Source organism: Brienomyrus brachyistius, chromosome 22 (assembly GCF_023856365.1).
Source record: "Brienomyrus brachyistius isolate T26 chromosome 22, BBRACH_0.4, whole genome shotgun sequence".
NCBI classification, from domain to species: domain Eukaryota; kingdom Metazoa; phylum Chordata; class Actinopteri; order Osteoglossiformes; family Mormyridae; genus Brienomyrus; species Brienomyrus brachyistius.
This window is the reverse complement of record NC_064554.1, coordinates 5,470,374-5,480,764: the sequence shown is the minus strand read 5'-3', so window position 1 is coordinate 5,480,764 and position 10,391 is coordinate 5,470,374. Positions and strand designations below refer to the sequence as shown.

Here is a 10,391-nt window from a genome sequence, read left to right as displayed (position 1 = left end):
CAGTTGGGAGGAGGTAAATGCAGCAGTAATATGATTACAGCACATTGCCACACAGCAAACCACCTTCGGGATGAGAACCTGAATGCAGCCGGGCAGCGGGTGATACCTCAGCACTACACCAGTCCAAAGGGACCAACGTGAGTTTTTCCTGGTGGCCGAGTTGCCAATCCTGCCACCAACCCCCAAGCTTTCCTGCAAGTTGGAGCTGGATGTAGATTAACGTCACACTCAGGACGAAGCAATTACAGGTTAAGGGCCTTGTTCAAGGGCTCAACGGAGTAGGATCATTTCTGGCATTTTCAGGATCTGAACTGGCAACCTTTCTATAGCTGGGACAAATCTTTAGCCTCAGAGCCACCACTCTCCCCGACAGTTGGAAGGGATGAAAGTTAAATACGTTGAGTGTAAATGTAGTTCTGTCCCTGGTTACGTGTAATAGAGAGCAGTAATGGTGCCTTTGATTAACATTGTGGTAGCATCAAACAGCATCAATCAGGCAACGGATCGCAGCAGCATGGCCACACACATCCACTGTTTGCGCACGCAGAGCTATGCCTCACTTGTATGTCGCTTTGGATAAAAGCATCTACTCAGTATGTAAAACTCGCCGTTTATTTTCTGTCCTCCGTCAGTGATAAGATATGTCATATTTATGTCTCGTGTATAACAAGCCTCTTGGCAGAGTACCAAGGCAGCTTGATGTTCTGCTCATTAATGGCTCCTCCCCCTTTCTCATGGCTCCGCCCACCATTTTCCACATAACTCCCCAGGGGATGCTGCTAGGCGCTACAGTAATAATGTAATCATCTGAAATGCGCTCCCCTAGGGGAGCCTTAATGTGTCCGAGCTGCTGAATTAATGAAGAACCCCACCCCCATCCCAGTTGAAGTTTCAAAGCAACCCCCCCCCCCCCTCCGCCGGCACTGAGAATTTGATTGGGGTCCACTGGCTCCCCCCTTCACACCTGTCATTTGCTTTCTGTGTTTTTCTCTACATGACTACAGACTGACAACATTAAACTTCAATTATCCATAGTTTTTTTTTTTATTCCAAATGTCATTATACCTCCCCTTCAAAGACAAAGAAATTAAAATTTTCTGAGATTCATATACACAAACAAATGCATTAGTAACATCAGTAGGTGGGTGACGTGCAGCTTATGCATTAACACTGTGGCTCTGCGTCAGCGTGATGGGATAGACCTGAGATACGCCACGTCTGACTGCTGCCGTCAGGCCCACACCTCAATGACATCACCATCCTCCATGTCCAGCTGCGCGGGCGTCTGGCTGGGAACCACCTTAGAGCCGTCAAACAGGAAGTGGACTTTCCTCTGAGAGTTGGCAGCCATTTGTGAAAGGTACTGGGAGAGGATAGAACCAAGGGGGGCCTCCTGGGAAGGGAGCGAGCAAGAGCCGAATCACACCTACCGGACCACATATGATGGTCACAATCTTGACCCCAAAACCAACAGCTCACTTTCATACCTTATGGATGGAGAAGTCTTGGCTGGAACCCTTGTCTTTGCCCTGCAGGCGCAGGGTGATGATGTCACCGCTCTTTGCTGTGTCCACCTCATCATGCAGCATCACGCAGTCTGAAAGTGGGAAGAACAAGGAGACCGATAGCTGCATATAGATTTCAGTGCAGCGACATACAAACGCAATACATACTTATAATCTGTCACATACTTAAAACGACACAGGTACCTTCTCTGTTCTATGTCACGCCTCAATCAAAGAGGGCACAGAATGCTTTCTGATGCAGCAGACCCATATATGAAGGGCAAATCATATGCGTTTATTCAATTCCATCATTTTCATTTGAAGTACTCCATCACCTTAAGTGCTACATGGAGAACATTATACCATAGCTGGCGTAAAAAGAGGTTAACTCAGAAACCAAGAGGAGGGGGAGTCCTGTCAAGTACGAGGGGGTCCCGAATAAGCGGCTCTGTATATTAGTTTACAAGTTATCTTCTGTATTTATGATTTATGTACTTTAAATATAAAGTACGTTCATTTGTTGCCACGTTGTGTTGGCACTTTAAAACAATACAAAATAGTCTAAAAATGTAGTCAAAAACCCTCAAATGTTTTGAAACGTATGTAAACAAAACATAAAAAGGCATCAAAATGGCTGATCGCTACAAGTAATATTCTTTCTTACTCATTTGTAATCTCCTTGTGAAAATGCATTACATCGTCAAGTAATTCACAGAGCGCTTCTTAAGACGTCTTACCTTTGCAGATGCTAGCTAGTAAGTGAAGTTTTGGCGGCGGTTTCGTAAAAATACAAACACACAGAATTCAAGGTGTCATGTAGGAATATCTGATCCACTCAAGAAGTCGGAGGGACTAACAAAAATGAACATTAAAGCTGATGAAAAAAAGTGATCTTTTATTAGAAAGTTCACTTTAGATATTTACTAAATTTTGGGACATTAATACCAAAGTAAGACTGGGCTGGGCTTGAGAGTCACACATTTTAAAAATATTTTTGAAATGGCAGTTGAGATAAACGTAACATTAGAAAGGACAGAATCCCGACAGTTAAAAGATTATCAGCAGGTCAGGCTGTGTGAAAGATGCTCTCACCGATGATGTCAGCAATTCCCAAGCCCAGCGCACTGGGCGTGCTCTCAACAGGAAGCTCTGTGTCGTTCCTTAGCAACAGGATACGCTGGGGCGGGACACTCAATTTGACGGACATCTGGCTCACTGCTGTCCTCAGGGGACTCGTCTGCAATTGATCCCCCTAGCTGTTAACTGTCTGTACAGGACGGCTCTGAACGTGCTACACAGCCATGTGATGAAGCCTGCAAGCAGCCCACAGAATTGACCCCTTACCGAACGAATGGGGACCTTGTGCACATCGGCACGGTAACGGATCTTGAGTGATATCTCCCTGGGTTTCTCACATTGGGCCGGTGCCGAAAGCCGGTCAGACACCACAATGATGTCGTCATCGTCGCTGTCGCTGAGCTTGCCTCGATCGGAGCTTGTCTCACCCAAGTCACCAGGCAAGAACAGCGAGTCCAAAGCGTTAAGTTTCCTATTGATCTCTCTGGAAAAAGAGAGAGGAAGAAAAGGACAGGAGTGGTGAAACTGACGAAGATGGCGTACCGCAGGGAGAAAAAGAGAGAGAGGGAGAGGGAAGGGGGTCCAAGTTGCTTTTAAAGACTGCAGAATCTTCACGTGTCAGTACGAGCAGAAAAATTACATTTACCCTTGATTATTCATATCACTACCCGAGTTATCGTCTGCTCACCGAATCTTACAACTCGCTCGGGTGCTGGCTTTGACCACAGGACTCAGGGGTGGGGAGGGTGGAGATGGAGACCGAAAATGTCCACTTGGATAAAAGAAAAAAAAACAGAAAGCAAAGCTTGTTATGCGAATCATCAGCAATGGCAGAAGCACTGGGCTCATACAGCGCCGCAGCTCGCCCTCTGGGGACGGCCATGTTCCTCACAGCTGTGCAATAGCTTCAGACTCTTCCTCCGAATCTGAAAGGTCGATGCAGACTGGCTTGACTTTCTTGCTGGTGGGGGGGGACTGTGACCCAGGCCAGAGGTTCAGCTCTACTGCACCATCGCTCTCTGGAAGGAAGAGGATCACGTGATGCCATTACAGTCACACCCCCAGAGTCTCATATGATCCGTATATGCAAATGTGATCACCCAACAAAGCAGGCTGGCTAAAATATTCTGCAGACCATCACAGATCACGGACCTGCTGTCAGATCACGAGTGAGTGTTTACCTGAGGTGTGAATGGGGATAGATGGGTTTAACTTCAGGCAGCTGTTCACCTGAATCCACAAAAATAAACACCAGTAAATGACAAACCCATCATCTCTTAATGCCCGTATTTATTTCACTTACTGTTAAGGTACTCCTATAAATGAACACTGCAGGTTTAGGTTCATTAATTCCAGGACATGCGAATCCAATGCGAAACGCACTAATGTTCGGGTACCGAAGGCTGTCAGGTTGTCAAACTCGCCTTGTTGGAGTAAATGGGCACCGTCACCACGGCCGACGGGTCGAGGATGCGCCGCCTTTTAGCGGGCTGTTTGAATTCAGGGGTGGCGCTCGCTTCGGCCCCGCTGTTACTGCCTGAAACCTGCGGGGATGATTAAGGTGAGAAGGAAAGAGAAACTATCCCCCAAAAAATACCCTAAACAGTCCCCAGCTACGCCTAGCTTAGCCAGCTAGCCTGTCATTCTAAACATATAGTATCGGTAGATTTTCACGCCCCAACCCTGGCTAAAACAGCCAATCGAAAAGAAACACAAAAATACACATTATTTTCTCTTTGCGCTAAAACAAACTTACTGTCTCGGCCATCACCCTCGGCTACCACGCAGGACAATACTCATTTCTTTCCCCAAGTTGAAAAGTGAAAGGTTCTTTAAGCCCTAAAGTCTGCTTTAAATTTCTATTGGCTAAAATTAAAGCTTATCACCTAACATTACGTTCATTGGACAATATACGTAAGAGGCGGGCTTAATTGCAAAATACGTCGGGGAAAATATAATGTACGCTGGGTATTGAAGTTCCAGTAACACATCTATCTGAAAGCGGCAGTGATTCATCCGATGTGTTTCAGCTTCGCTTATTTTGCTGCAATAATACTTTTTAAATTTATCGTAACGTAACACCATTTAAAATATCTGCCTGATGCTGGACAGGATAACCGACGACTAGCCGCATGTCTAATTAAACATAATCAACATTTTGATTATGACGATGTGACAAAAGCAGGAGAGGAGACCCGAGTCACAAGTAGATTTAATGTTGAAAGAAATTTAAAAATTCACAATTCTTTTTAAATTTGTATATCTTTAATACCCTTGGCAATCCTTAGAAGCCAGAAGTGTCTCAGTAACAATGTAACGTGCACCCTGCCACCAAATCATCATTAAACTGATCCGTGTTTTTAAATAAACTTAAGTTTGTATATACTGCGCCCCACACCCCCACCCTGGAAGGAACCACCCTGAATGCAGAAACACTGCATTGATGAAAAGCTCATAAGCAACTTTTATTTGACGCCATACTTCACATAAAGACACACTATGACACATATAAAGCACACCCCCCCCCAGCAGAAACGCGTCTCCTTCACTTCTTCTTGTTCTCCTTACAGGCCACCACGTATCTCTGGGCCACGTTGAGAGGGGGGGAGTACCCATCAGCGTAGGATGTGTCCTCAAACAGCACAGAGTAGTCATCCTGGGGCTGTCACGGTGATGGTAAACACTGTTAGCCACCCATGCTAACCGCCTCGCTTACTGCTGCAGTACAGTATCATATAATGCAGGGACTTCTCAAGCCTGCCGGTCTGCACCTCCAAGAGCAGGTAGTTAACAGAAGGCTGGGTTACGTACCCACAGTTAACATACTAAATGCGAAGAGGTAAAACAACATAAAATAGGCACAGCCTTGACGTACTCGCAGTCACCCGGCCCCCCAGCGTGACCCGTACCCGGTGCGGTGGTGTGTGTATTAGTGCTCGGTAGAAGCATGTGGTCTGGGGGTACAGAGCCAGGACGAGGTGGTCTTTGCTGAAGAGCGCCTCGGGGTCTGTTTCTGGGTTGGCTTTCCACTGTGGCAAAGGAATGATTCTCCTTCTGCTCAAAGTGTGTCTCCTGCTGGGACAGGGGGTGGGGGTGCAGGGTTAACCAGGGCAGTCCCAAAATGGGGATTACACACACACACACACACACACACGACACCCGGACAGAGTCAGCTCTAACATACTCAAGTGTATGAGAAACACTGTGAGGACATACATCTCCTCTACTCAGACTCTCACCGTCCACCTCGTCGCACAGTGACATCATGGGCGTTAAACATGCAAGAAAACACTCTGTCCTGAAACTCTAAACATATAAACTCAGCTTCTACAGGCGTAGGAAACTGGAGGAGGCTGATCTCAAGAGGGCATCACTCGGCCGATCAACAATCGGAAAACACCGACAGCAGTTATACGTCTCACATACCGCCGAAGAAGCCATACTCACTCTTTGCCCTCCTCGTCAATGTCGTCCACTTCGTACCTGAGTGTGAGAAACAGTGATGATTCTTCTCCCCATCCCGTCATGTTCTTTTAAGCTCCTCACAGCGCTGCTGTGTGGCCTCATCCCACATCAGCTGCTTGGCATTTAGGTCATGTAACCATGCAGGTCAGGTCATCACTTTCACTGTTACACCATCTCACTTTTTCTTCACATATGACAGCATGATTTATACTGCCTTACCTGCCTTAACTTTAACCAGAAATGTAGAGACATACAGTATTTTGAGGGGTGCTGTGTATCAAGCTCAGTAACACAGTTTTCCACAGCCTGATTTTTAGACACATCACACCCCATGGCAGAACCTCCTCTTCCTGGCTTACTTGTTGGTGGAGTGGCTATAGCTGACAACCTCGGCCAGGATCCACTGCTCGTCGCCATCGACCGCCTTCACTCGAGCCGCCACCTTGTCCCCTGGCTTGGCCACATAGTCACTGCTGGCAGGAATCGCCCCGCACAGGGGGGGTGGGCTGAGAGAAGGGGGAGGGGTAGGTATACTGTTCACTCTGTAATTGACTGAGATGGGCCTGCAATTACATGTCCCAGGCTCCCTCATCGTCACACCCCCTGGTGGGCATTCACCTCTCCCCCGGCTTGCCAATCCAGAGGGGCAGTGTCATGGCAGACTGCTGCAGGAGGGTCATCAGCACGCCCCTACGCATGGTCTTCCTGGGAGGGTCGCTGTCACTATACACCCCTGCCATTTTCGCCGCTGTTAGCCAGAGTAGTGCATGAAAGAAAGTGAGACACAGAGCACATAGGGGCCTGCCGCAGGCATTCAAAGACACGTGCTTTTGTATGCATGCACTGGCATGCATGAATGAGGTCATACACTGACCGATGCGTCTTTCCTCCAGTAGGGATTTTATCTCAGCGATCTTGTCCAAAGCATGTCGAAGTATGCTGTAGAGTAAAGGGCAAGAAAGTCAGGAAATAAACGGCAAAATAAAGTGTGAGACAGACAGGAAGCATAATGAAGGGAGAGAGACAGGAAGTATACTGCAAAAATAAAGGGAGAGAGACAGGAAGTATACTGCAGAATAAAGGGAGAGAGAGACAGGAAGTATACTGCAGAATAAAGGGAAAAACAGTCAGGAAGTATACTGGACGATAAAGGGTGAGACTCAGGAAGCATATTGCAGAGTAAACAGCAAGAAAATCAGTATACAGCAGAATAAAGGGTGAGACAGACAGGAAGTATGCTGCAGAATAAAGGGCAGGAAAGCTAGTATACTGCAGAATAAAGGGCAGGAAAGCCAGTATACTGCAGAGTAAAGTGCGAGACAGGAAAACATCCAAGACATATAAGCATATAACATATATATAACATATAAGCATAATAAATATAACGGTTATAACTTTGACAGTGTATTAAGCCAACTTCAGAAATAGACCCGGCTGACAGACAAGATCATTTTCTGAAACAGGACAGAAATATGTGATATGGCCAAGGACATTAGACACATCACACTTCCATATTCTCTCTAGCAACCCCCAGCAAATGGGTCACATCTCAGACTGATACATGCCATCTGGCAGGATGTATGGGGGCATGGGCCTGCCGATCGTTCACTGGCAGCCCAAATAATTACAAATAATTTACAAAGTAACGAGGAACCTCCCCGTCAGCAATGCTGAGACAGTTAGTGTCTGAGCTTCCCTTTAATCAATCAACTATTAATCAGTCTAATTATAGACACAAACATCCCAAATAAAAATATGGATGATATGCAATCATTCACTAGTGTAACAATTTAAGTGAATGTTCAGTTCTCCTGCCCGAATCCAGGGAGGAGAGGAGACCCGAGTCACAAGCGAGCACTATCAGGCAGGCGGTCACCTGCACTCTGCCTCCGCGTCGGCCTTCGCTGTGGTGTACAGCCCACGTAGCTTGGTCCGGTAGTAAGGAGAGGCTGCGGAGAGCCATAAATATACATCAGAGAGACAGACAGACAGACAGACAGAAAGAAAGGAGGAAGCTCACTCTTGTTTTCCGTCTGCATTCGTTCATGGGTCTTCTGGATGTTGAGCAGATTGTGTTCACTCCGAGATCGCTCCTCCTGACACGCAAAGAGTGTTCATCAATATTAGCGCAGGGCTGACAACTTTGGTCAGCTGGCTGGAGTGACATTCAAGACTCAATACAAGTCTGCACACACATACACATGCATTTACATGTATGTAACAGTTTAATCACCTTGTAAAGTCGGCAGGATTTGCAAACTACCCCAAACGCTTCTGATGCCAAGTTCAGGTTTATAATGAAATGATATAGATTTGCGGTACGATTTTTTTTTGGAGTTGGCAACCCTGTTACTGTTATACGCGCGGGTAAGGTATCATCTCTTTTTTCAAACATTCCCAAATACCAATGAACATGTTGAAAAGGGGACCTTAAACACGATGTTTTCAAAACACTCTGTCTCTCAGACGTACAGCCACATACACAGCATATCAACCCGACTATGTTTTACCTGCGTCTGTTTGATGAGCTGGTGCAGTTCAGTCAGATATTCTGCTATTTTGGTGTCTGTCGATACAAGAGCCATTGTACCTAAGAGGTTGAGAAATCGACCCCCGCATTAACACTAAGCACATAAGAGGAGGTTGCCGTTACTCAGGTTAAATCAACATTAAGTCGGTCGGTAACTGCAGTAGTACATATGATCAAATCTGTCATGTATCTCCCTGCCAACTCCACTTTGTCTCCACGAATTCTACTAAATAAACATTATTCACAACAAGATTTAACTCTAAAATCAGCTATTTTATGAAGTACACTGTGCAGTTGCTTCCCGATCTCAGAATTACATAATATCTTTGCCAGTATAAATCTAATCACGCGAAGTAATATATTAAAACGTACATCAAATTACATTCAGTACGTAGTTTAGAAGTGGCATAAAATGCGCATTCAGAATTATTTCAAGATTTCCATATGTAGCTTAGCACAGACAACCGCAGCTCACACGGAAGTGTTTGGATCACGCATCAGCAGGGCCTTACGAGACTACGGCACTTCCAGAGGGACAAACATTACAAACGTTACAAAAAAATATTTTAGCAACTAATTTTCTGATTCGAAATCGAAAACGTGAAAAAATATACGGTCGCTTGTTCAGTTCTGTTCTGATTAGTGATTCATTTGTTTCAGATCTGTTTTATTTGTGGCTATTGATCACATCAACGAACTGTAACATTTTAGATACTACAGACGGGTATTCTGTTGAAGTAAAAGCGAAATAAAGAGCAAACGTTTCGCTTGTATGTGTGTGTTTTTCCCCATCGTGGCATGTTTGCGTTTCCTATCTCACAAACTTAAGACCAAGAAATAGAAACAAAACGTTAGGACCAAAACTATAGGTCTAAGTGATATCCAGCATTTTCTTATTAATGTTATATTATTCTTTTATTTTTGAGAATGACATTGATAGTTCTTGGTGTTATTTAATCAAAGTATCATGATTGATTGACATATCGATGATTAATTTCTTATTCAATGCAATATATAGGCTACATGTGGAGTAATTCATTCATAAATGGATTTGTTTATCCTATATCTGTCAGTATTTAACGTTCGCGTATTACAAATTGTAATGTCTCCGCCTATTTTGTCCTGTTAGAACGCTTTTAGGAACAAAACAGACAACACGAATGCTAGAGGGCTGAAGTTTCCTATGGGATGTCAAATAATGATACCTTGGTTAAACGGAGGAGTCAAAGCAAATTCGTGAAATTCTGAAGAAAAAAGAATTGTATTTTTACTAAATGAACATGATGGAAACCAAATCACTGTTAAAGTGTTATTAAACTAAATCATATTAACATAATAATTATTACAGCAGTTAAACCCTGATTCTTTTTCAGTTATATCACACTCAATAAACCATATTAATCGGATTGTTTTTGTTTCGGTACTTGCAATACTCGTAATAAATAATAAGGTATACCCCCTTTAACAAATAACTGAAAGTTCAAAATACAGTAATATCGCATTTTTAAATATGGGTTTTAAAAAGGAAACGTGAGAGTAATAAAGGAAAGAAGATGTGAGTGAGGGAGGTGGCAGGTAACGGAGGGGCGGTAAGTACGCCGCGTTCCGTGTGTCATGAGGTGCAAGCTGCCCCGGTACTTTTCCACCTTGAAGCTGCACGTTCGCTGTCAAAACACGTCAGGTCACATGATTTGTTCAAGCACAATCGTTTCACAATCTGCTGCCAAAAATCTGTACAGCAAGCAAATTCTTTCGAAATTTTGGGGTGTAGAACAAGATTGCGAGCTAGGCGCGTAAATTTTGGCATTCGTATT

General features: G+C 44.7%; 2 protein-coding genes across 6 annotated transcripts; both read right to left on the bottom strand.

Annotated features, from left to right (window-relative positions):
- Nucleotides 1-1,013: 1,013 nt before the first annotated feature.
- Nucleotides 1,014-4,479, bottom strand: LOC125718131 (nuclear factor of activated T cells 2 interacting protein). Its single transcript, XM_048991705.1, has 9 exons — nucleotides 4,339-4,479; nucleotides 4,007-4,126; nucleotides 3,764-3,812; nucleotides 3,475-3,601; nucleotides 3,271-3,354; nucleotides 2,850-3,066; nucleotides 2,598-2,742; nucleotides 1,488-1,597; nucleotides 1,014-1,393 (listed from the first exon to the last, which is right to left on the bottom strand). Exons 1-9 carry the CDS (start codon nucleotides 4,348-4,350, stop codon nucleotides 1,232-1,234), a joined length of 1,026 nt encoding a protein of 341 aa, XP_048847662.1. The 5' UTR covers nucleotides 4,351-4,479; the 3' UTR covers nucleotides 1,014-1,231.
- Nucleotides 4,480-5,022: 543 nt separating this feature from the next.
- On the bottom strand, nucleotides 5,023-9,111 carry sgf29 (SAGA complex associated factor 29). 5 transcript variants are annotated; one of them, XM_048991708.1, is made up of 10 exons: nucleotides 9,053-9,111; nucleotides 8,558-8,637; nucleotides 8,068-8,143; nucleotides 7,924-7,996; nucleotides 6,922-6,986; nucleotides 6,666-6,795; nucleotides 6,407-6,553; nucleotides 6,030-6,065; nucleotides 5,492-5,657; nucleotides 5,023-5,244 (listed from the first exon to the last, which is right to left on the bottom strand). In XM_048991708.1, exons 2-10 carry the CDS (start codon nucleotides 8,630-8,632, stop codon nucleotides 5,128-5,130), a joined length of 885 nt encoding a protein of 294 aa, XP_048847665.1. In that variant the 5' UTR covers nucleotides 8,633-8,637; nucleotides 9,053-9,111; the 3' UTR covers nucleotides 5,023-5,127. The 5 variants fall into 5 exon arrangements, with proteins under 5 accessions (XP_048847665.1, XP_048847663.1, XP_048847667.1 ...); XM_048991706.1 differs by having other exon boundaries at nucleotides 8,950-9,108; XM_048991710.1 differs by having other exon boundaries at nucleotides 8,558-8,613; nucleotides 8,950-9,108.
- Between the last annotated feature and the right edge of the window lie 1,280 nt (nucleotides 9,112-10,391).

Excerpts from the sequence above, each read along its gene's own strand:
- sgf29 (XM_048991708.1), bottom strand. The coding sequence starts at position 8,632 with ATGGCTCTTGTATCGACAGACACCAAAATAGCAGAATATCTGACTGAA. Across the intron at positions 7,997-8,067 it reads AATGCAGACGGAAAACAAGA|CCTCTCCTTACTACCGGACC; the intron begins GTGAGCTTCCTC and ends GGCTCTCCGCAG. Across the intron at positions 5,658-6,029 it reads ATTGACGAGGAGGGCAAAGA|CAGGAGACACACTTTGAGCA; the intron begins GTGAGTATGGCT and ends CCCCTGTCCCAG.
- LOC125718131 (XM_048991705.1), bottom strand. Across the intron at positions 3,602-3,763 it reads TATCCCCATTCACACCTCAG|AGAGCGATGGTGCAGTAGAG; the intron begins GTAAACACTCAC and ends TCTTCCTTCCAG. Across the intron at positions 1,598-2,597 it reads GGGAATTGCTGACATCATCG|ACTGCGTGATGCTGCATGAT; the intron begins GTGAGAGCATCT and ends TCCCACTTTCAG.